A 23324-nucleotide genomic window follows, 5' to 3' on the forward strand; every position below is an offset into this window, starting at 1 on the left:
AGAAGCCGCTGTACAACACCACCACCAGTAGTGGGTTTGTTTGGATGTTTATCGCGGTCTTTCGTGCCTTTTATGGTGATGAAAATCAATGTTTGCGCTCGTTGAGCTATTTCACCACTAAGTTATTTCCAATTTGCATCAGTGCGACACATAATTATGTCACGAAAGCAATGTTTGTATCTTAATGCTATTTTTTATCTCATTTTCATGTTTTTTATGTATCTCAGTTGTATATTTATAGCTTACATACAGAGGCAAGACTCGCAAGACTCGAAACCCATATGTAACTTACCGTCCAGTCCAATTGTATAGCATACATAAATGCGCACTGCACACCTTTAGACAAGATAATCTTTTGTATCATTAACGAGTTGTCCACTGCTGTTCAGTCTAACATTGAGCACACTTTTAGGCTTCTTTTCTGGTTTGGGTTTCGCTCCAACCCGTCCACCGGCTAAAGCATATCTCAATTTTTCCCAAAACCAAGGGTCCCCCCATTTTACGTAAGTATTAGTCGAGAGATACGCCCGCAATTCCGCATCCAATTCGCCGTCGGGCGGCGCGTCTTCCAGCAAAATCACGACTATTCTTGTCATTTTTTCTTCTTGAGCCCTTTTATGAGCTACTCTAAACTCCATAGTGCCCCAAACTGATTCGACAAAGCTTCTCGAAAGTACTATAATTGTTCTTCTAGATTGTTCCACCGAACTTGCTATTTGAGCCGGTATCCACTCCCCGACAATCCAGTCTCTATAATGCACGCACAGTTTGAAAGGTCTAGACCCACTTTCTAGAACCGGAATCAGTTTTTCAGCGACGAATTTCTCGTCTTTATGCGAGAAAGAGATGAAGGCGTCGTACTTTCTGTCCTTGTCTATATCCTCCTCAGCGATCAACCATCTTAGTTTCTCGCAGGAATATATGAATATTTTTATTTGTAACGAATATCTATAATATAAGCCTGCTATGATAATGAGAATTATACTTAATACGGCTAACGATCCACCGAGTATCGCGGCACGTTGGACTGAACATAGTCTAGGAACATCTACAGGCCATGGCGACTGTTGATTCTCACATCGCACAGTATCTCCATCTAAAATATTGTTTTTATAACTCTGTAGTATCGCCACAGCGTCATCGTGTCCGCAGTCACATAAAAACGGATTGCCACTAAGCAACACAGTTATATTTCTCATTAAAACATCAGTTGGTATTTCGAATAAATCGTTGTTAGTCAGATCTAGATATATAACAGAATCGGGTATTGTCAACATGTTTATTAAGTGTAAATCGCGTAATATTAATCTGTCGACGTGATTCGGCAAGTCCAAATTGCTTGGTACACTTTTGAGCGTCAATTCTGTGCTGTTGACTTCGTAACCGCGATATTTGAGAGGATCCGGTAAGCTTTTAGGAATATCATTACAAGTTAGTTCGATGTGTTTTGTCGAAGGTCTTATGTCGCAAGAGCAGCCCTCGGGACAATTTTCTTCTAAGCGACACGTGAGTATCGATGGATCGATATTATCGACTAATTCTCCTTTTAAACGCGATGGTTTTACGCAACTGGCGCGGCCCGTATCGAATTTAGGTATAATGTTGTAGTATGGGAAGTTATTGTGTAACTTTGAAAAGAAGTTCTCGTTTAAACAATCGCATACGAAAGGATTATCGTCCAAAAGTATCGTGGAGTGTAGGGTTTCCGTCTTAAGTTCCCCTTTCGGTATAAAAAACGGGTTGTTTAAAACGACTTTTGTTATTTTGTTGTGGCGTAAGTCTATTACGGTTTGGTTTGAAATGAATTGTGTGTCGGTATCCTGCAATGAAATATATAAAAAAAACAATTAATTACAAAAAGAAACAGTTTCGATGACAGTTCTTGATTTAATAAATTATGGCAACTGTGTCTAATAGAAAGCTATAATACATACATTCTAGATTATATTATTTCTAGGTATTATTCGTAGACATAAACATTAATTTTCGTTTTTTTTTTATAATTTTTTATCAACCAGAATCATTAATCATCAGGAATCATTTCAAAAATCAATGTATAAAATATATAAAACTCTTGCGTTACTGTGTGACTGACTGACAGACCACCCACAGCCGAAACTACTGGGCGTAGAAAACTGAAATTTGGTGTGTAGGTTCCTAGGACAGTGTAGGGGAGCACTATGAAGGGATTTCCAGAAATTTCCACGGGGCGCGCATTTTTTTTCACATACGAAGTTGTGGGCAAAAAAGCTAGCCAGTCATAGAATTTACATTAATACAGCACATATTAATTACTTTATAATTATTTATTTATAGTTAGTTATTGTATATTTTACTGGATAGTGTGAACAGGAGAGGAGTATCAATGGATATGGCAAAAGACAGAACAAAATGGATGGAACTCACATACTGTGCCGACCCCACATGTGTGGGATAAGGTCAAGAAGAACAAGAAGAAGCACAGATTAATTACTTAGTAATAGTAAGTGAAATTCATTCTTGTCTTTGTTATTTGAAAAATTATAATGCCAGCGCGGCCGCACCAAGATCTAGATCCACCTAAGGGGCTAAGCTATGGGGTGGATATCAGAACATTATTATTATTATACATTATTAATAATGATCACGTCACGTTCGCCGTATGCAGCCTGAGATGGGCCCACATTCTTACAAGCTGGATTCCAACTGACGGTTACAGAAAGCCAGGTACGCATAGGAATAAATGGTCGGATGAGCTTAGGGCACGTGGAAGAGAGTGGGGAGGCTTTTGCCCAGCAGTGGGACATGTTATAAGCTACTGAAAAATAAATATAAATGAATAAAAAACTTACGGCCAACTCCGTGATGCCGTTTCTCGACAAATTCAGCGTTTTCACACGAATCAACACTAATTTCCAATCCTCCAAAATTTCTGTTACATTATTGCCACTCAGATCCAAATACTCCAGAGTGCGGTGTAACATCCTGAATGGAGACTGTGGTATTTCGAAATATTGTCCAGGGTTCGAATCCGGGTGGAAAGATAATTTGTTATTAGATAAGGATATGTGTTTAAGACTCAGCGCTCGTGTCATGGCCGTGTCAGCGATGTGTGACAGCTGATTATTGTTGACACGCAATGATTGGAGATTGGTTAAATCGTTGAAGATTTCCCTGTTGATAAATATTTATATATTAATTCAAAAAATTACAATATTATACACAACATACATAAACACGACATAGTATGAAACTAGTCGCTTCTCGTTGCATATTTTTTGTGTAAATTCATTCATTCATCAACAATTTAATCTAGATTCTTCCTGTGTTTGATAGCAACAGTTCGCCATGCATAATTCTACTGAAAAAATCGAAAGTTTTGATTTCAAAATCTAGCAGAAACTAGTTTTAAAATATGTCTTTAAAACAATACTCACCCAGGCAGTCTTGCGATATTATTTCCGTCCAAATTCAACTCCACTAGGCTTCCCAAAGACGAGAACACTCTATCTGGCAACTCATCAATCATATTCCCGCTCAAATCTAATGTTGCCAGCAACTGTTGATCTTTAAATATACCCTCTGGTAGATTTATTATTTTATTCTCCTTTAAAGATATATTCTTCAGTTTGGTAGAATTTGTGAATAAATTTGACGGAAGATTCGGTATTTGACAGTTGTCTAATTTGAGGTTTTCAAGGGATGGGAGATTCGCTAAGGCGAGGGGGGCGAGATTCAATTGAGCTGCGTTGTTGAAGGCGATTATCTGAAATTTGGATAGGTAATATTATTGTAGCTTTTTTATCATTATTATATTATACTAGCTGCAACCCACGGCATTGTCCGCGATGAATTAAAATGGTATTTTATTATTTGTATTTGATTATTTAAATACCGTCAATGAATTTATTTTTTTTTATAACATATTTGTTCGTATTGTATCTCATTACGCACTTGTGCGTAATTGTAATGTAAAACATATTTTTTTTTTTATAAAGTAAAAAGCACGGTTTATCAAGATGCTCCGTCTAAAAACGAACGATACTCTTTTAAATCTTAGCAAAGAATTTTTGTGTCAGAAAAGTGGTCAAATTTTTATGAATAAAATTAACTTTAGGAGATATTTAATAATAATAACTTGACAACATTAAAAATGCCAACTGGCAAAGTAACAATCATTTTTTAGAATTGTCCAAATTTTTGTAACTGCTTTAACAGGTAATTATGTAAAGATTTATTAATTTTCCGTGATTTATGTAATTGTAGGATCTTGTCTGAGTATATATTATAAATAATTATACTCGGTATTTGACAAAGATTGTTTATTTAGGGCTGGTAAATCACGAGCAAATACATTTAAAAGTAACAACCGCTAAAAATTGTGGATGACAACATTTGTTTTTGAAAGAAAAGTAACATCGCGCAGCCGCGAGCTCGTCGTCACAGCGCATGCGCGTAGACAGCACTCCCAGGGTTGAAGATCATCTGAATGAAGGTCTCAAGGACCTGATAAGCATATGAAGCTTCAAAGTTACATCAGGTCGTCATCTAGAGGAAGGGTATATACAGGTAGACAGTAATTCCTCGCAAATATGTTGAAATTACCGCACTTATATATCACAATGTATTATTATTCAGTCAAATAGCCAATTGAAATTGAATAATTAGTAATTAAACTCACAGTTTTCAACTGCCGGAGGCCATAGAACGCTTCACTGTCAATCTGCTTCACAGCATTGTCCACAAATGAGAGCTCCACAAGACGAGGCATGTTACTGAAGACCCTCAATGGAAACCGGCTGATTTTATTGTGGTCGAGATTAAGATTCTTTAACGAAGACAGACCTGCGAAAATTACATTGAATGCGTCCATTTGAGTTCCTCTGGCGGGTATGACAAAAGTTACTCGGTCGTGATCCGCGTAAAAAATAATGAATTCTTAATTTTGGTCTAACCTTTGGCCTAACCTTTCTGTTCTAGTGCTGTCATCTCCTATAACCATGGCTATATGCGTGCTTGTATGGCATCCTTCTTCTTAATTATCGTATTCCTCACGGCTGACGGTCGTGGTCGTTACGTGAAATGAAACACACACAACAACTTTCTTGACATTATTAATGGAGTGGTTTGCCATTGCCTTCTCCTTTTCACACACAAGTTTGTAATCAACCAGTGTGCAGGTTTCCTCACGATGTTTCCCTTCGCCGGAAGCAAGTGGTGGTCGATGAAAACTTACTATACATGAGTCAGATTGGTCGAACTCATTTGGCACGAATAAGATTCGAGTCTGCGGGATATTTCGATACACAGGCGGGCGTCTTAACCATTACACCACCGCTTTCCATGTACGACATCCACTGGAGGTCAAAATATACATTTTGTGTACAATAAACAGGTACAGTCAAACAATCACTCACCTTTGAAATTGTCCTCCTTCACATCCACAATTCCATTTCCGAATAGCTGCAGAAACTCCAGCTGTTTCAGCTCAAACGCCCCGTCAGCTAAATGCTGAATCTCGCCACTGACCTCCAAGTATGTCAACGGGAGGTTCCTCAGGGGCGACGGACTTGATATGTTAGCACCACGTATTCTAAACTCGCGCAGATTCGGTAATGCGGTTAATGCCGACACTGGAAGTGTCCGCTGGGCACCTATATGAGTAAAAACAATATGACTTAGTATTTCTTACCGTTTGTGTTATTGCTGTTAGAAAATAATGCGGCGGAATGAAACACTGGACCGAGATTACAGAAAATTATTTTATTCTTCTTGACAATGACACAAAATGCCGCGCAATCTTGTTTAGTTCGTGTTCGTGAACGAACTAGCTCGAATTACGCCATAGAACTGTGCGAATGAGTGAACTAGTTCCCAGTTCCGTTTCGTTCGTTCGTCTTCGATGGCACTGTGATGAAAAGCGGCCGGAAGAGCTCAAGAAGCCTATGTCTTTCCTGACTGAAAGTGGTAAACTAACGATCGAACTGGGGTCCTTTTAAATCTGACCACAGCACAGACGAAAGGCAAGTAAAGTTGACATTTTAAATTTTATAATGCGACCATCCTCATAATACAGATTTCAATAATAGTGTCAGATGTCAAATCGCCTAAATACGACATTCTTTTACGTTTCACGATGACCTTACCTAACGTAATCCACTAGCAAGTAGGCGACTAATTGTCACAATTGATTGACTACCAGTGTATTTGTTGATTCATCGTAGACCACCTCCGTGGCGCAGTGGTAAAGTTCTTGCCACAAAACCGAGAGGTCTCGGGTTCGATGGAAAATAATCTTTTTCCGATTGACCCGGATCTTTGATGTTTATCTATATATGTATATGTTATAAAATATAATATCGTTGAGTTAGTATCCCATAACACAAGTCTCGAACTTACTTTGGGGCTAGCTCAATCTGTGTGATGATTTGTCTTAATATATTTATGTAGGATTTTTTTTTTGTTAATTGATTTCTGAACGCTAAGAAAGGCTAATTCGGAAGTTGATGGTTTCCGAACGAGCGGATGTAGCTAGCTCGCTCTAAACGCTCGCAGACATTGTGGAGTCGCGTAAGATATTTTTTTTTGTGGTTAAATAATAAAAGAGTGCAAAGTTAACCCAAAATATTATTTTATTTAGACCCTCCCACATTTATTTATTTAAAAAAAAATCGTGAGATCGGTTAGTGTTGGTTGATAAATAATACTGTTTATGTGGGTCAGATTGGTATAGAAAATCATGTGGCACGAGTAGAATTTGAACCTGGGATTTTTTCGATCACAGGCGGTCGGCCGAATCTTAACCACTGGACCTTAAATAGTAGTCTTGTCTTTTCACTTAAATAGTAACTTGTTATTGATATATTTGTACTAAACAGTCAGTTTCTGATGTCAATTTTGAATTTAAAACACAACTTTTGAGTTACAGAAGAAACGAGAGGTTTCTCTCGTTTCTGTTTCTCAGAAAGAAACTTTTACAGAAGTTTATATATAATTATAGCTACTCGATACCACTGGACATTAATAATCCGATCACCATCCATTGAATATGAGCCTTCATGTCAGGAACGATACTTACTAGCATAATACATGCGCAACGTGTGAATATCAACCAATCCAACGATATGTTCTTCTTCCAATGGAGTTTTAACATCACTAAGGACCAACGTGTCTATAGTTTTTACTCCGAGTTTCCCCAGCCAGCATTTTAATGGTCCATTTAGTCCACAATCGGTCACTTTCAGTTTCGTCAGTGAGCCGAAACGTGGGATTTCAGGTATGTCTGAACATCTCAGATCTATAAGGTTATCCTGGAAATGGAAAAAAAAAAGCATTGATTTTCATATCATCAACAGCCATTTAAACGCCCCCACTACTGGGGCAGGCCTTCCTTACGGATGGATAACGAGTTTGGGCCATGATCCATCTCGCGGGCCCATTGCGGATTGGCGGGTTTTAACGACTGCAAATACAACGGCGACCAACGGCTTCACGTGCCTTCCGAAACACGGAGGAGCTCAAGATAATTTTGGTCACCCATCCAATGACCGACCGTTGTGATAGTGTCTTAACCGCCACTATCGCAGGCCGAGCTCTAATGATATCTACTTGTTTACAGTCTTAATCCTAACAACAATTATAAATGTGAAAATAAGTTTGTTTGTTACCTATTCACGCTGTATTTACTAAACAAATCTTCTTGAAATTTTGCACACATGTAGTTTGAGCGACGGAGAAGAACATAGGGTACCTTTCGTCCCGGAAAAATAACTGCTCCCGTGGGAAAACACGCGGGCGAAAAGTAAATAAACAAAAGTATATATATAGATATACTAACCAAGCACACAATCTCAACAGCTCCCACAGACAAATAGACAGTAACTGTTCCGTTACCAGCCGGACACTCGCATCCTTCCCGGCCGTCAGCGAACTGCATAAAAGTCGCGCATTGGGAGGGGCACGAGCGAGCGGCGAACGCGAGCGAGAGCGACGCGAGCACCATGAGCGGAGCGAGCATTTTGACGCTGGAACAAACAAATGTTTTGCCTTAGAGTTTTATTTGGGGCAATATCAAATTGTTATCTATTTTATTAAAGAAATTATGTTCAGTGGATTGATTGACTGAACTCTAGTAGGTATCCCACATTATTTAAATTTTATTTTACATAATTCTTTGCCATTGAGTGTTGATTAGTTATAATGCATGTAACTGAATAAATATTTGCATACTATAAGTACATAGCAAAACATAGCCCACTATACAGGGCTATTGGTATCTAACGCATAACCTTCCAAAGGCGCATAAGGTACATATAGGCTTACATCTTGTGTTCTGCGACTTTTGTCTAAACGTAATAAATACACTTTCCTTTTTTTAGTTTTAATGTCGTTTAAATAAAATGTTAACTGTATGTTCGATTCCGCTACATAACGCTACTGCACTGTCTCGTGTTGCTCGGCTATTACATACAGTTAAAATATGTAGAATAGCAAATTAGATTGTATTTCTTTATATGGAAACAAACTACGAATCACGAAAAGTCCTAGAATAAAAGTTGCCTGTTTTGATGTACCCGAGTAGTCTTTAGGAGGTTTTGCGTTTACGTCTGTATTATCCCAACTATCCCAACTCCAACTAATATTATAAATGCGAAAGTAAGCTTGTTTGTTACCTCTTCACACATTCCCTACTGGACCGATTGTTATGAAATTTGGTACACGGGTAGTATATATGGAATAACACATAGGGTACTATTTACACCTAAATTCCCACGGGAGCGAAGCCCCGGGCACAGCTAGTATTTCAAACGTAACAAGAAATATTGCACTCGCTTCATACAATAATTCAAATAATACAATATTCAGCACCGTCAAATTTGACATTAATTAAACCGGCGCGCCGCCCCGCTGACGTTTAGACAAAATGGCGCACTTCGCGTTTTTCTGCGCACGTCAAAGGACAAAGTTGACGGTGCAGTGCACCCACGCTTTGTTTGTTTGTAACAAAACATAACTTGGCCTGTAACAGTTTTATCGCTATGATAAGTTGACAGACATCCGACACGTTTGTGTTCGGAAAATACACTAAGATATCTAATCTATATATGTAAATAATGTGTTTCTTTCCAAACTAATTGTTTGATTACTAACACTGGTGTCAGATTTTATTCAAGTCGCCGAAAGGACTACTTTTACGCTTAGGTACCTAACATTTGTTTATATGAAGTTATAATGAATTATTAAATTTATATAGGTAATATACAAGGTAATTCACAAGATTTTATTTTAATAAGTTTGATTGACTTTACGATATTTATTATGATACTATGTGATGCCTGCGACTTCGTTCGCGTGGCCGAACAATTATTGGTAAGGAGTTAAAACTATTTGAGAAATTTAATTATACAGACATACGTAACGATACCTATACATACAGAAGATGCTAATCAGACTGAAAAAGTATACTTTCTATAGTTTAGCTGAACTATTATGATTCTTTTCCAGGTGTTCCAGATCTTCGATTTTTATATCTCAACAGAAAATACTCATCAGACTGAACAACTTTTGTTAAGTCGTCATTTTTATATTCCCTATAGTTTAGCTGCATCATCATGGGTCTACATCAGGTGTTCCAGATCTTCGATTTTTATATCTCAACAGAAAATACTCATCAGACTGAACAACTTTTGTTGGGGCGCCGTTCGTGGCGCCGCCGGACAGTTATAGGTCTAGACCCATCTCGGTCCAGCTTAACTATAAGAAATAAAGAAACGACGCCTTATTAAAAGTTGTTCAGCCTGATGAGCATTTCCTGTTGAAGTATAAAAATCGAAGATCTGGAACACCTGAAAAGTCATTATGGTCCAGCTAATCTATATATATAATATGATAAAGACGCCTTAATAAAGGTTTTTCACAGTCGTTGATAAGTATCTTGTATAATCGTGGGCATCGCTAATAAGTCGCGGGCATCAGCTAGTTTTTAATAATTTATCTTTTATTTCTCCGCGAATACTTTTAAAAAAAACTAACAGATTACCCCACACTACATAAAAAAAATTAGTTGAAAGAATTATTGTTTTGTATAAATACACAATGTGGTCACAGTTGACAAAAATTTTGTCGCCACCACTTTCTATTTAGTCAGTTGTGTTGTGACTACATTGCAGTGCAATGGAAAAATAATACTTTCTACTAAAATTCTTTATTTAGCCTGGCATCCATAGTTTTAATTAAATGGAACTCTTTTATTCTAACTTCATAGTTTTAATTAAATGGAAATCCATAATTTAAATTTAATGGAACGGCAGAAATTTGCCACAAACCATAATTATCTATACATATTCTGCCAGTTTTTAGTTCATGCCCTTTTTCATACACTGATGATAGGTGCATAAACACCTTTCAAAAAATTTGATGAAAATAGAATATACAACAAGTATATATTGGTTGGTTTCACACGTAAATATTGATTCGTATATCTGTGTCGCTGATATCTCGGAAAAACCTAAAAGAACTTTGTAGGTGCCTTACCTCCGGCTTTAGTTTGCAATAGTTACGCAATTATCAACATTACATTTCAATTTTACGGTTGTTTCGTCACGAGAGCGGCTATAATGATTAAAAGTTACATTGTAAGTACATAGTATAACTAGTTGTTTACCCGCGGCTCCGCCCGCTTATATGCCCTCGGGAACAGTTTTATCTTCGTATTAAAATGGGATTGGGTTGAAAAGTTGAAAAATATCAATAGCGCATTTAAAATACGCACAGCGCCATCTAATGTTTTTATTGCAAAGGTATTTTTATTAGCATTGAGCGCCACCTACAATAGAATACACGTTTTTCGCAAATCCAATGGGAATAATAGTTTTTTCCGGGATGAATTAGCCCTAGCCCTAGCCACAGCCCTAGCCCTAGCCCTAGCCCTAGCCCCAGCCCCAGCCCTAGGACATAGGTGTCCTTCTCCATACTCTTAATTACATACATACTTATAGATATAATGCGAAATTTCAAGAAGATTGGTTGAGTAGATAACGCATGAAGAAGTAACAAACGAGATAAAGGAAATAACAAACAAGAACTTTCGCATTTAAATATTAGTCGTTAGTCACTTTGTTTTGTTTCTTTCACATCACTTTTTCACGCTACCAAACACACGCACAAACTACTGGCATTTCGGAACGACCACTGCTGAGAAGAAATGCCGAAAGAAACTCATTCGAACAGTGTTGATCCCTATCATGCCAGATCGGCTTAAGTACTATTTTTTTAATATAGAAATATAAATATTTTATTATCAGTAATATAACAATGTAAGTACACAATAAAGTACTTGGTCGGGTGTTTCTCAGAGCATTACAATCCGTCAATTTTCTCGAGGAAGGAATCATTTCCAAAATCAATCATTCATGAAATTGACATTACTACAGTACAGAGTAATTGATGTAAAGTCAATATAGTAAAACTCATTCTTGTCTTTGTTAAAATTTGAAAAATTGCAATGACAGCGCGTGCGCAGCGGTCGAAATGCTCTGTCTTGTAGCCTGGTTTAATCGTCGTGCAGCGTTACGCCGCTCACCCAGGACGCCGGGTAAACAAACATATAGGTAGCTACTCAGAACAGCTAAAAATAAACATTTAATTGCGAGAGCGGAAAATAGCAGATTTTTGGCGTTTCGATAACTGTTTTTTGCAACTGTTAATGGTTGATCAAGGGAAAGCTACGAATTGGGGATTACCACTAAGTATACTATATACATACTCTACTAGACTAGCTTCGCCCGCGTGATTTATTCTGCGAAAGCGGAACACAATCTTACACGTACTCTGTGGAGATTACTCATAGAAAATGCGAATAAATAAATATATCAGGACAAATCACACAGATTGAGCTAGCCCCAAAGTAAGTTCGAGACTTGTGTTACGGGATACTAACTCGACGATACTATATTTTATAACAAATACATAATATAGATAAACATCCAAGACCCGGGCCAATTAGAAATAATAAATAAATAAATAGGGACAAATGACACAGATTGAGTTAGCCCCAAAGTAAGTTCGAAACTTGTGTTATGGGATACTAACTCAACGATACTATAAAAAACAAAACTAAAAAAAACAATTAGAAAAAGATCATTTTCCATCATGACCCGACCGGGGATCGAACCCGGGAAATCTCAGTTCAGAGGCGAGCACATTACCAATGCGCCACCGAGGTCGTCGTATACTGGACGCTACTACAGAATTTACATACGTTGCCACGGACGGAGTTGCGGGCAAAAAAAGTGTCCTTTACCTTTCTAAAATACATTAAACATATCATCACATCGCGTGTGCTATTGCTTACACTGGTGTCAGATTTTATTCAAGTCGCCTAAAGGCCTCTGACATGACTTTTACGACCACCTACCGCCATCTAGCGGCAGGTAGTCGCATACACACTAGGGAACTAAACTGTCCGCCAGTGTGCAGGTTTCCTCACGTTGTTTTTCTTCATCGGAAGCATGTCTATGAAAACTAAGTACTTAGGTACTATATACATGAGTCAGATTGATATACATATGTATATACGAACTCATATGACGAGTGTCGGATGCGAACCTGGGACCTTTCGATCACAGCCACTACCGCTTCAAATTAAACATAGTACCTATAGAATATTTACCAATTTGGTATAAAGACCATAGCTATATATTTTTTTTAAATTATCTTTACTACTAAATATTGTCCGGGGTTTCTCTCCCGCGGGAATTTTGAGATGAAATATAGCTCAAAGCAATCTTGGATAATGTACCTTTCTAATAAATAATAAAATATATTACGACAATTTTCAATTCTAATGGTGAAATAATCTTTGAAATCGGTTCTATAGTTAAGGAGTTTAACCCCTCAAACATACAAACTCACAAACGCTTACTTCTTTATAATAATAGTACAGATTTAGACAAGAAATAAGAAAAACAATCTGATACCTAATAGCGTTACATCAAGAAAAATATAGGTACCTTTTAATCCGTGTGAAGAATAACAACTATTAATTGACCTATATCCAAGGCCAAATAGAATCCGGGATGCTGTAACAGCACTTTTACACAATCACTATATCACCATTTTGATCACTATAGCACCATAATAGCACAGGAGATGGAAATATTACGTTATTTTTACATTTTATTTGCTCTGACATTGGTGCGTGATTCCGCTAGCTAAATGCGTCTTGTACTGGTTTCACACAATGGCCAGTGTTTAGAGAGGTACTGGTGATGATTATCGATGTAAATGTCGAGTCGATAAACGTGTGTAAGTACCTAGGTACTAGATTGTTGGGTGACGATTGATGCCACTAATATTGAGGCGATATCGTGTATCATTTACTTGTAAATTGATGGGATAAGGTTACTTTTCACAGTTGTTGTTACTATTAAGTGTCTATAAATGTATTACTGTTACATTGAGAGGTACTATTATGATTAAAATAAAATTAGAAGAATGGACACCCTGTAGAGTTTGAGTTATAATTTTGAGTTTATTTTACTCGATAATTTTTTTCTTTAAAAAATTAGTCTTATATTATAGGTATATCATTACATGGCATAAAACAGAGTCGCTTCCCAAATGTATGCTTAGATATTTGAAACTACGCAACGGATTTTGATGCGGGTTTGTTTTAAATAGATAATGTTTCTGAGGAAGGAAGTGTTTTACCCGAGTGAATCCGGGACGGGCTGCTAGTTTTTTATATGCTAGTATCTTTATATCATAACACAAACTGAACTAGAAATTAAACTAAACACTAAATTAAATATATTACAATGCCAGTCCCGGCAAAAAAAATCAGTTGAAGTAAACCTGGTATTTATTATGTTAATTAAGTTAACCAAATATTATTATGAACTAATAATCTTCAAAATGTCTAGCAAATAAGTATAAACTCAAAAATATTTTAAACATGTAACACAAACGTCGATAATATTTTATCGATATGAATTACATCACATCGCTATACCAATTTATTGCGCGACACGGACATAGCTTCAGAGGCCCAAACCTCCTTTCTCTTTTGCGCATAGCAATATATATCGCCGTCTCGCTCTGCGAGGTCAGTTATAGTATGCAAAATAGTATCATTCTAGGAATCTTCGATGTTTTTTTTTTTTAATTGAATGTTTTTTCTCTAATGAAATGAATGACTCTAATAAAAAATTTTGATGATTAGAGATTATGGAATATTTTATTTAAAATCCCAATTATCCGGGCGCTGTTATCGTGCAAGACGATTAAGGAAGAAACACCACGTGCTAAATGTTCCGAGAAGGCATGACGTGACGTCAGTCGGACAGAAGTAAAATATGCTTTTGTACGAATGAGACGTTTCCTTTTTTTTTTTCTTTTTATTGATCTATGCCACACATGCCACAGATATTAACATTCTATGTTTGATTATAAAACAGGAGAAAATTGTGGTGAGAAAATTGGCGGCAAATAAAACGTACTTTTTCACTTCTCGTACTTGTAAATTTTGACATTATCCTGGTTGAAAACCGCCTAAAATTAGTTTTAAACACTCTAGAGTAAGTACCTACTTATACTTACTTTATACCTATAAAGTAAAACTTTCGTCAATGAATTTATTTATTATTATATTTTTTGGTATACAGGTAGTATATATTGTGGAATAACACGCAGGTTACTTTTTATCCCGAAATTCCCGCGGGAGCCCTGGGGCGCAACTAGTTTATAATATTAGTAGGAAGTGGGATTTATAAATTAGCAGCCATACGACTCCTAGGAACATTTATATAAGACGTGCTAACTCTAAGAATATGTAGGCAACATGTAATACTGAACTTTATTTTCTAAATGTTACGGTTCCCGCTAACTTGTATGCTACATCAAGCATAATCAGTATCGCCTTAATTGTCGACATGACCCTACCAATTTGGTAATTCGCGTATTGACTCGCTAAATTTCGCTCAATAACATATATAGACAGATATAAGTTACTAGCTGTTGTCCACGGCTTCGCCCGCGTTAATTTCCCACGGGAACAGATATTTTCCCGGTATGAAAGGTGTCTATGTCCTTCTTCATACTTTAAACTACATGTATGCTAAATTTCAAGAAGATTAGTTGAGTAGATAAAGCGTCAAGCGTGACTTTCGAATTTATAATATTAGTTAGGGTTATGATAGTTAAGAGGTTAGGATAAGTAATCTCTCTTTTACTCATCCGTTGAGTGTTGGAGCCCAAAGTCCGCTTTCCTACATTTTCGTCTCCACTTCGCACGGTCGTCGGTGTCTCTAGTTGTCAGACCATTGTCACGCATATCATCTTTAACGTTATCAAGGCAGTATTTCAACAGTGTGCCTCTGTTATATATTAGACGGACAGACAGACAACGAGACATTTTGCAACGAAGCGGTGGGTTCTGTTTTTTACCTTTTGAGGTACAGAACACTAAACATAACGGCAATACAATACGAAACTATTTTAGCATAATTCATTGTATATTCCGCCCACGTAACCGCATTCTGTGATAGGTACACGCTCTCTTTCACACTTAAAAGAGCTGTTCGTCCATATCAAAATTCTTTATTCAATTCACGATGATATACATCACTTATTGACGTCAAAAATTACTTAAACTAAGTCTACTGCCGGCTTCCAAAGCGCAGGTGTAGAAGCGACGCAACAAACTTCACCGCAACCTTTTCTCCATAGACGTCAATTGACAAATGACGGGGTTTTTTACCCAGACTTGTGGTCTTTTAAAGTAAGTACTGTAAAGAAAGGTGATGTAATTTCCACGGGAGCGTAGCCCCGAGGCGCAGCTAGTGTACCTATGTATAATATATTTTTAGCTTCTTTAAAAATTCATAATATAGTAATTCAAGTATAACCCTAAAACCAATTTTCGAAAGGGTGTGCAGGCTAAATATTTTAATAGCCTGGAGTGTGGGCGGGTCCCTGGGCGGGGTGAAGTTAGATCCGCCCAATCCCCGCCCTAGACATCCGCCCTAGGGCCAGTCGAGCGGAAACCGCCCTGTGAAGTGGTTGACAGTGATTTTGAAGTGAAGTGATAAGAATCATTAAAGGTAAGAAAAAGTAATCTAGGTATGTTTACACCACTCCATTTGCTTCCGTTGTGTGTTTTACGAGACGACTTAGCCTTGATAGATAGGCAACAACATCACACTTAAAGAGAGCTGACTTCAGACAGGCAGCCGGTCATAAAATCATAGCGGAATCGTCAAAAAATTTTAAGTTTATTTTCATGCGAACTTTACTCTTTTCATACGGAAGTTATCCTGGTTGCTTCTTCAGCCGTTAACAGTCAAACACCAGGATAGGTACGCTTTCTCACTTTTTCTCAGAAATCTGATCTTCACAGGCAAGTTTTCATGTCAAATTTTAAACGTTTTTCTTTTTTTTTCAAAACGACTTACCTATGCCTCACGGAACAACCACTGCTGAGAGGAAATGCCGAAAGAAACTCATTTAAACAGTGTTGGTCCCCCCTATCATGCCAGAAGGGTTACTATTATTGTTTTTTTTCCAGAGTATATCAAAGTACATAATAAGAATGTATACAAAAAAAAACGTGTTTTAATTATGACCGAGCGCTGATAAAAAGAAATCGATACGAAACAATATGGTTTTCAAACAAAATATATGACGTGAATCGAGCGGACCAGACGACGAAACTAAACTACGTCATGTAGCACGTCATTACGTCCACACGTCCTTTTTTTTTACACGTATATAGCTTACAAGATGTGGGGAAAAGTGACCGTTCACAAGTTCCCGAATGGGTCAGCCGTCGCGAAACTCAACCAAGAAACTCGAGAACTCTTATGTCAAATTATTCAATAACCTTCAATAAAATTGAGCCTGTCAACATCACTATCCATGTAAGACAAAGACAGCGTCAGGCAATAGTGTTCAAAATGGATTTAAATCATACCCTAACACCACAAAAACCTTGATGACAGGTAAACAAGTTTAAATACGCGCTCCATTAAATTTAAAATAGTCCTTATAGTCTGAAAATAAAATCCTAAAGAAGCTACAGGATCGGTTAATCAATTTTGTCACAGATTTCAAAAGTAAAATCTGTGTTTACCGCATACAAGTCAATTTGTTATCAATAAACTTAATATAAATCCTTATTAAAATGTATTAAAGATTACTTTCCAATGTCAGGTTATTCGTAACAGATTTTGTGACGTTGTCACATTTTGGCGGGAAATTTGATAACAGAATATTTTTGATTTGCGCGCGGCGGGATGTCGCGTGTAGGGAGACAAAGCGTTTTGGGCTTTCGGGAAAATAACAACAAATTCTAACTAATATAATAAATGCAAAAGTAAGTTTGCTTTTTACCTCTTCACGCTCTGTCTACTCAATGTTCTTGAAATTTTGCATATTGTTATCTGGTGTCAAAAATGTCATTTTTGAAAAAAAAGAATCTGGTCAGAGAGAGAGAGAGAGATCTTATTACATCCAATGCGTACCAAAAAAGATCATGTACCTACATGCAGTTAACTCTTGAGGAGTTCATCGGGAGCCCTTCCTAGGCGCACCATCAGGCACGCTTCATAATAATGCACTGTCATCCAAACTAAACGTGTGTAAAAAATGTCAGCTCAATCGGCTGAAAATATCTGCTTCAAAATTGAATTATAAGATTCCACCCGAACATACATTGCAAGTTGACTAAAAGCATGTAAAAACCCATCATTTGCAGCAAAACCGCATCCTATTGGGTATGTAAATAGAACCGACGATTGCAGCCATACGTTTTTATGCGTTTATTTGATTATAATCACAGCTAATCATTACATCCATACTATAAATGCGTAAGTCTGTCTGTCTGTTTCGTTTTCGCGGCTAAAACGCTGGACAGATTTTATTGAAATTTGATATGCATGTGTAGTTAAAGTCCCCCGTTCAAACATTTTCTCTAACTCCTTTTTTTTTCCAAAAATCAACCCCTAAATCTCTAACGGGGGCGTGAAAGCTTGTATAAAAATCGATTTTTCCGCTTTCCCAGATAAGTTCACGCGGGCGTAGCCGCGGTTAAGAGCTAGTACTATAGTATAAAACAAAAGTCCCGCTGTCTGTCTGTCCCTATGTAAACCTTTTAATTTAATTTAACTACGCAACTGACTTTGTGCGGGTATTTTCTATAGATCGAGCAATTCTAGAGGAAGGTTTATATGTATATGATACGCATAATGTTGCACCCGTGCGAAACCAATACGGGTCGCTAGTGAAAGATACTTTATAGTGGTATAATATGTAAACAACATTCAATATTTTTTGCTCACACGGTTTTGATAAATGGAGTTTTTAATTACATTTATAAATCAGTCTATTTATGTTGATAAATGTAATCACATTTATCAATTTTATTATAACACATTATTATTATACATTGTTAGCTCTGTTTTTGGAATCAAAAGTTATTATTTACTAGCTTTTGCTCGCGGCTTCGTCCGCGTGAATTTTTCACGGGAACATTTATTTTTCCGGGATGAAAGTTGTCCTAATTCCTTCTACATACTTCGAGCTATATGTATGCAAAATTTCTAGAAGATTGGTTGAGTAGATTGATCGTGAAGAGGTAACAAACAAACTTACTTTCACAATTCATATTAGTTAGGATTTTATTTTATTATCATCCGCCTACCCTTATCCCACTTTATGTGATACTAGCTTTTGCCCGCGGCTTCGCCCGCTTTAATTTTCCGGGATAATAGGTACCCTATGTCCTTCTCCGTACTTCAAACTACATGTATGCAAAATTTCAAGTTTGTTTCATTGTTTGAGTACGTAGAGCGTGAGAGTTAAAAACAATTTTACTTTCGCATTTAGAATAATAGGATTACCAAGTAAAATTCTATTAAGCAGTATTATTAGTTTATTTATTTATTTATTACCTTAGTATATGAAAAAAAAAACCCGGTTGCACTCCGGGAGTGCCGGTAGAAGTGAATACTTGAATATTAACGTTGCGCATTTTTGACATCTTACAAATTTTCGATCGGGGTCACGTGTCCTGACGCGAGTTTAACATTTTTTACCCATCACAAAAAGTGCACAGCGCCTCTAAAGAAGTTTTCACTTCAAAACTATACAACGTTCTGTAAGTGCTGTTAAGCTAGGATTGTGGAATAAATAATGAACTAAATGGAATGTAAAATTCATCCGTCGCTACGGTTTTCCCCGTTCTTGAGATCAAGTAATTGTTTCTTTTCTAAAGCAATATTCATGAACAGTCTTTATTTGCCGATTTTAAACATGGCTTCATTAACATACATAACGTCAAAAACGTGTGTAAATAATGGAATAAGACAATAAAAAGGTATTTTTCTGTCTATTAAGAGGTTGTGTTATGTTGCAGTAAAAATTGATATGTATCCTTGTCATTGGATAATCCATTGCAATTCAGCGCGGGAACGATGCCTGTTTGATGGGCACCTTACACTTAGGTACCTTCTTTACATTATGTGGTAAATGAAAAAAATATTATGTTTTGTTCTTATGTTACGGTTAAAATAAAGTGATATTAATTAACAATTAAAATATCTATTATATTTAATATTTTACTTATTTTCTCCCTGGCTAACACTGGTTTCAGACTTTATTCAAGTCGCGCTTAAAGGCAAACGACAAGAAATGAAAATTCCTCAATGATTATTGTTATCATGGCCACCCTACTACTGCTTGACATCTTTTGATCTCCCCTCACCCCTTGGCCCCCCGCCGCGGCAATCATAACCTCAAATGATACAATGTATTCCAAATTTAAACATAAATAGACAGGAGACAGATTTTGACAAGACTAGACTGACGTCTTTTGGGGTTCGATAGCCGAATTTCAAACAAAACCGGCCAAGTGCGAGTCGGACTCGCGTACTAAGAGTTCACATTTCACATTCTCCTTAACAGTGGCCGTTCCGAAAGTTAAATGGATTTATTATAGATGTCACACACGCTTTTAAGTTAATTTTGAAAATAATTATGAGATGAAAAGAATCTGGAATCGAGCGAAAATTGAACCCGCGCCCCTGTCTATCCGGAACATTAAACTTAACCACTGAACTGTTTTAGCTTTGGTACTTATTTGACCATTACAACAATCCAGCCGGTGACTAGGCTACCGCAACAGCCAGTTAATTAATCTGTGAGCCTTTGCACAGATTACCCTCAAAGTCCAGACGTGAATTATTAATGAAGCTTGTAGCTCTTTTCATAATAATTATTGCAACAAAATGTTATCAAATATTCATTTGCTGCAACGATTGAATAGGGGAGGTCTGAAGCTAGGTGTTCCAATGCCAAACGTCCCGGATTTTCCGGGACGTCCCGCTTCTGGGTGAATTCTGGGCCGTCGCGCCGCGCCGTAACCCCTTGCGGGACACCTTTTGTCCCGGAAATCGGTGATCATTAATATTATTATATATTTTTTTTATATTATTTAATTAATAATCACCTACGCTGTAAACATACATTTGTATTTATATTTTTCTATTATATGATTTAAAAATACATAGTATTTATCGCTACCATTTTGTATGTGTTGGTAAATACCAACGTCCCGGATGTCGAGAATGTCGGGAAATCCCGGAAATGCCTTTTCTTGAGTTGACAAACCTATCAGGTGGGAAAGGATAAGGATGGCTATATATATAAGTACTAAATAGGTAACTGTTTACGCTTGGATAGCTGGTATAGTAATGATTGAGATAAATAATAAACAATACTGGTGTTGTCTTGCATATAATGCGAAAAGAAAATTTTACAATATGAAAAAAATACGAATTTACGTTAGCGTAGTCGCGTCGGCCAGTCGAAGTGAGAGAGTTGCGCGCGCAGCCGGCGGGCGGCATCCCCCCGCGCCCCGCGCCTCTCGCCGAGGATTGCGGTGTGGCCACAACAGTAACTAATAAATTTATTTAAAAGAAACGATCAAGCGAGGACTTTTTGGAAATGGAAAATATACGTTACAATTCGAACGCGTTGATTTACAAATTTGATTTTCACTACTATTGCTCGAAAAGTAGTCCATTTTGCTTGCATGTAGGCAACGTAATATTGGATTTTATGCTCTAGTGCGTAAAGTAAAATCATCGTCTAAATAACTCCTAAGATCAAAAGAAATGGACAATAAAGTTTTTTATTTTATTTGGTTTGGTATATGTTTTTAAATATTATGATAAAATTAGGCCATTTTAAAGCTAACACGTTGTCTTAAAATTACCTAGAAACTAATTGAAAATAAAAGATTTTACAAATCGATTTGGCATAATGTTCAACGATTCTTTTACTATTTTTAATGCGTGTCAGCGAATAGTAAAAAATATAAATAAAATGGCGGCGGGAATTTTAATTATGTTTTGTAAGTAGGTGAGTTTTATTTGTTACAATTTGAAAGTGATTGTTTGTACATATGTACGTTTAATAATGCAGACAAGTAAAAATAAAATTACATTGCAAACAAAATACTTAAATAATTGGATAAAAAATAATTACAAAACGATATGATTGCTTGGTTTATCGCAATCAAAGTGAAAAAGCAAAGTACATCTTGACAGTACATCCTTCGATGTTTATAGTACTAGCTGTTGGCCGCGGCTTCGCCCGCGTAAATTTTCCACGGGAGCAGTTATTTTTCCGGGATGAGAGATCTAGGTCGTTCCCATACTTCAAACTAAATTTAAGTAGGTATGCAAAATTTTAAGAACATTGTTTGAGTAGATACCGAGCTTGAAGAAGTAACAAACAAACTTACTTTCGCATTTATAATATTAGTTAGGATTAGGATACCTCTTCTTCGTAGTCATATTCCTCACGGCTGAGGGTCGTGGTCATTATGTGGAATGAAACACACACAACAACTTTCTTGGCATTATTAATGGAGTGGTTTGCCATTGCCCTCTCCATTTCACACACAAGTTAATAATCAACCCGTGTGCAGGTTTCCTCACGATGTTTTCCCTCACCGGAAGCAAGTGGTGGTCGATGAAAACTACTATATATGAGTCAGATTTGTATGCAAACTCATGTGGCACGAGTAGGATTCGAACCTTTCGGGACCTTTCGATCTACAGGCGTCTTAACCATTACACCACCATCGCTTCATAGGATACCTAACCTACGGTTTAAGTAGACAGTTTAATCCTCCTCACACTTTATAAAACAGACCATAAACACACATTTTGCCGCCAACAGAAACCACACAACAACACAATTCGGTAATCGATATTGTCAATAACAGGATATGTGCCCCACGTGTCAATTCATTATGAGCGGCGCCGCGGGACGCAATTAGCTAATGGCCCAGCGTGGGGCAGTGGGGAACTCTCTAGGACAAAGGGCGAAGGTGACAATGGAAGTAATGGTATAAGTTTTAAAAAAGTTACGTCTTATTAATTTAGGTGAAGACGCGGAGTTGGCTTATTTTCACGTTTTTTATTTTATTTATTATATCCACGGGAACAGATATTTTTCCGGGATGAAAGGTACCCTATGTCCTTCTCCACACTTCCAAATATATGTATGCAAACGTTCAAAAAGATTGGTTGAGTAGATAGAGCGTGAAGAGGTAACAAACAAACTTACTTTCGCATTTATAATATCAGTTAGGACTAGAGTTAGCCCGTCCCAGCTTCGCTCGGGTACAACAATAATAAAATATACATGGAAACCTTCCTTTAGAATAACTCTATCTATTAAAAAAAAACAGCATCAAAATCCGTTGCGTAATCTTAAATATCTAAGCAGGAACTAATAATTACAGTAAATAATAAATAAAAAGCTTTAAAAATCGTTTATTTTTTTCTGTTCACAAATAATGTGTTCATAACAAAGCTGTGACATTGTAAACTTTGCGAAGAGACAAAATCCTGAAACAGATCTCAGAGGCCTGGGCGCTTACCATCATCTCTTAAAGCGATCTAAACGACACTTTTGGTTCTTAAATTGAACTCAGTTGCATTGGAATCGTTCTGTAAAAGTTGATGGTAGGCCTGCAGTGCCACAGGTAACTGCCCTGCCCTTGGAGTACCACTGGGCAATTGTAACATATTGGATTTGTTTTTTGCTAAAATAAAACAACTGTGGGAAGCGACTTTATTTTATACTATGTCGTGAAATGTACTTAATTTAAGGAGTACCTATAATTCCATACATTTTTACCAATTTCTTTTCATTATTAGCGAAAACAAAAAAATCCTCTTTGCAAATTATTCTACGCTATATAAAGAAATTTATTGCAATAAGTATTATAGATTTCCTTACTAGTTTTCCATTACACAATGTAGTCACAGTCTACT

The 23324-nt window shown here is 36.9% G+C and overlaps 2 protein-coding genes across 4 annotated transcripts in view; one reads left to right on the forward strand and one right to left on the reverse strand.

The window, feature by feature from the left end:
• LOC128682238 (protein toll-like) overlaps window positions 1–23324 on the reverse strand; it is a 25762-nt gene continuing 2438 nt past the window's right edge. Inside the window, exons 1-8 of one of the 3 annotated variants that reach the window (XM_053766854.1) lie at window positions 12990–13210; window positions 7817–8003; window positions 7058–7289; window positions 5397–5633; window positions 4661–4824; window positions 3417–3745; window positions 2832–3153; window positions 1–1820 (exon numbers count right to left, since the gene is read on the reverse strand). In XM_053766854.1, the coding sequence (XP_053622829.1) occupies window positions 339–1820; window positions 2832–3153; window positions 3417–3745; window positions 4661–4824; window positions 5397–5633; window positions 7058–7289; window positions 7817–7996 (2946 nt within the window). In that variant the 5' untranslated portion in view covers window positions 7997–8003; window positions 12990–13210 and the 3' untranslated portion in view covers window positions 1–338. Of the gene's footprint in view, window positions 1821–2831; window positions 3154–3416; window positions 3746–4660; window positions 4825–5396; window positions 5634–7057; window positions 7290–7816; window positions 8004–12956; window positions 13211–23324 lie in introns of those variants that run through there. The other 2 variants (XM_053766856.1, XM_053766855.1) reach the window with 2 other exon arrangements.
• LOC128681920 (ETS translocation variant 5-like) overlaps window positions 16025–23324 on the forward strand; it is a 23222-nt gene continuing 15922 nt past the window's right edge. The window contains exon 1 of the mRNA XM_053766248.1: window positions 16025–16079. The gene's annotated coding sequence lies outside the window, so the exon portion shown is untranslated. The remainder of the gene's footprint in view (window positions 16080–23324) is intronic.

The sequence above is a fragment of the Plodia interpunctella genome, chromosome 29, assembly GCF_027563975.2.
Source record: "Plodia interpunctella isolate USDA-ARS_2022_Savannah chromosome 29, ilPloInte3.2, whole genome shotgun sequence".
Taxonomy (NCBI): Eukaryota; Metazoa; Arthropoda; class Insecta; order Lepidoptera; family Pyralidae; genus Plodia; species Plodia interpunctella.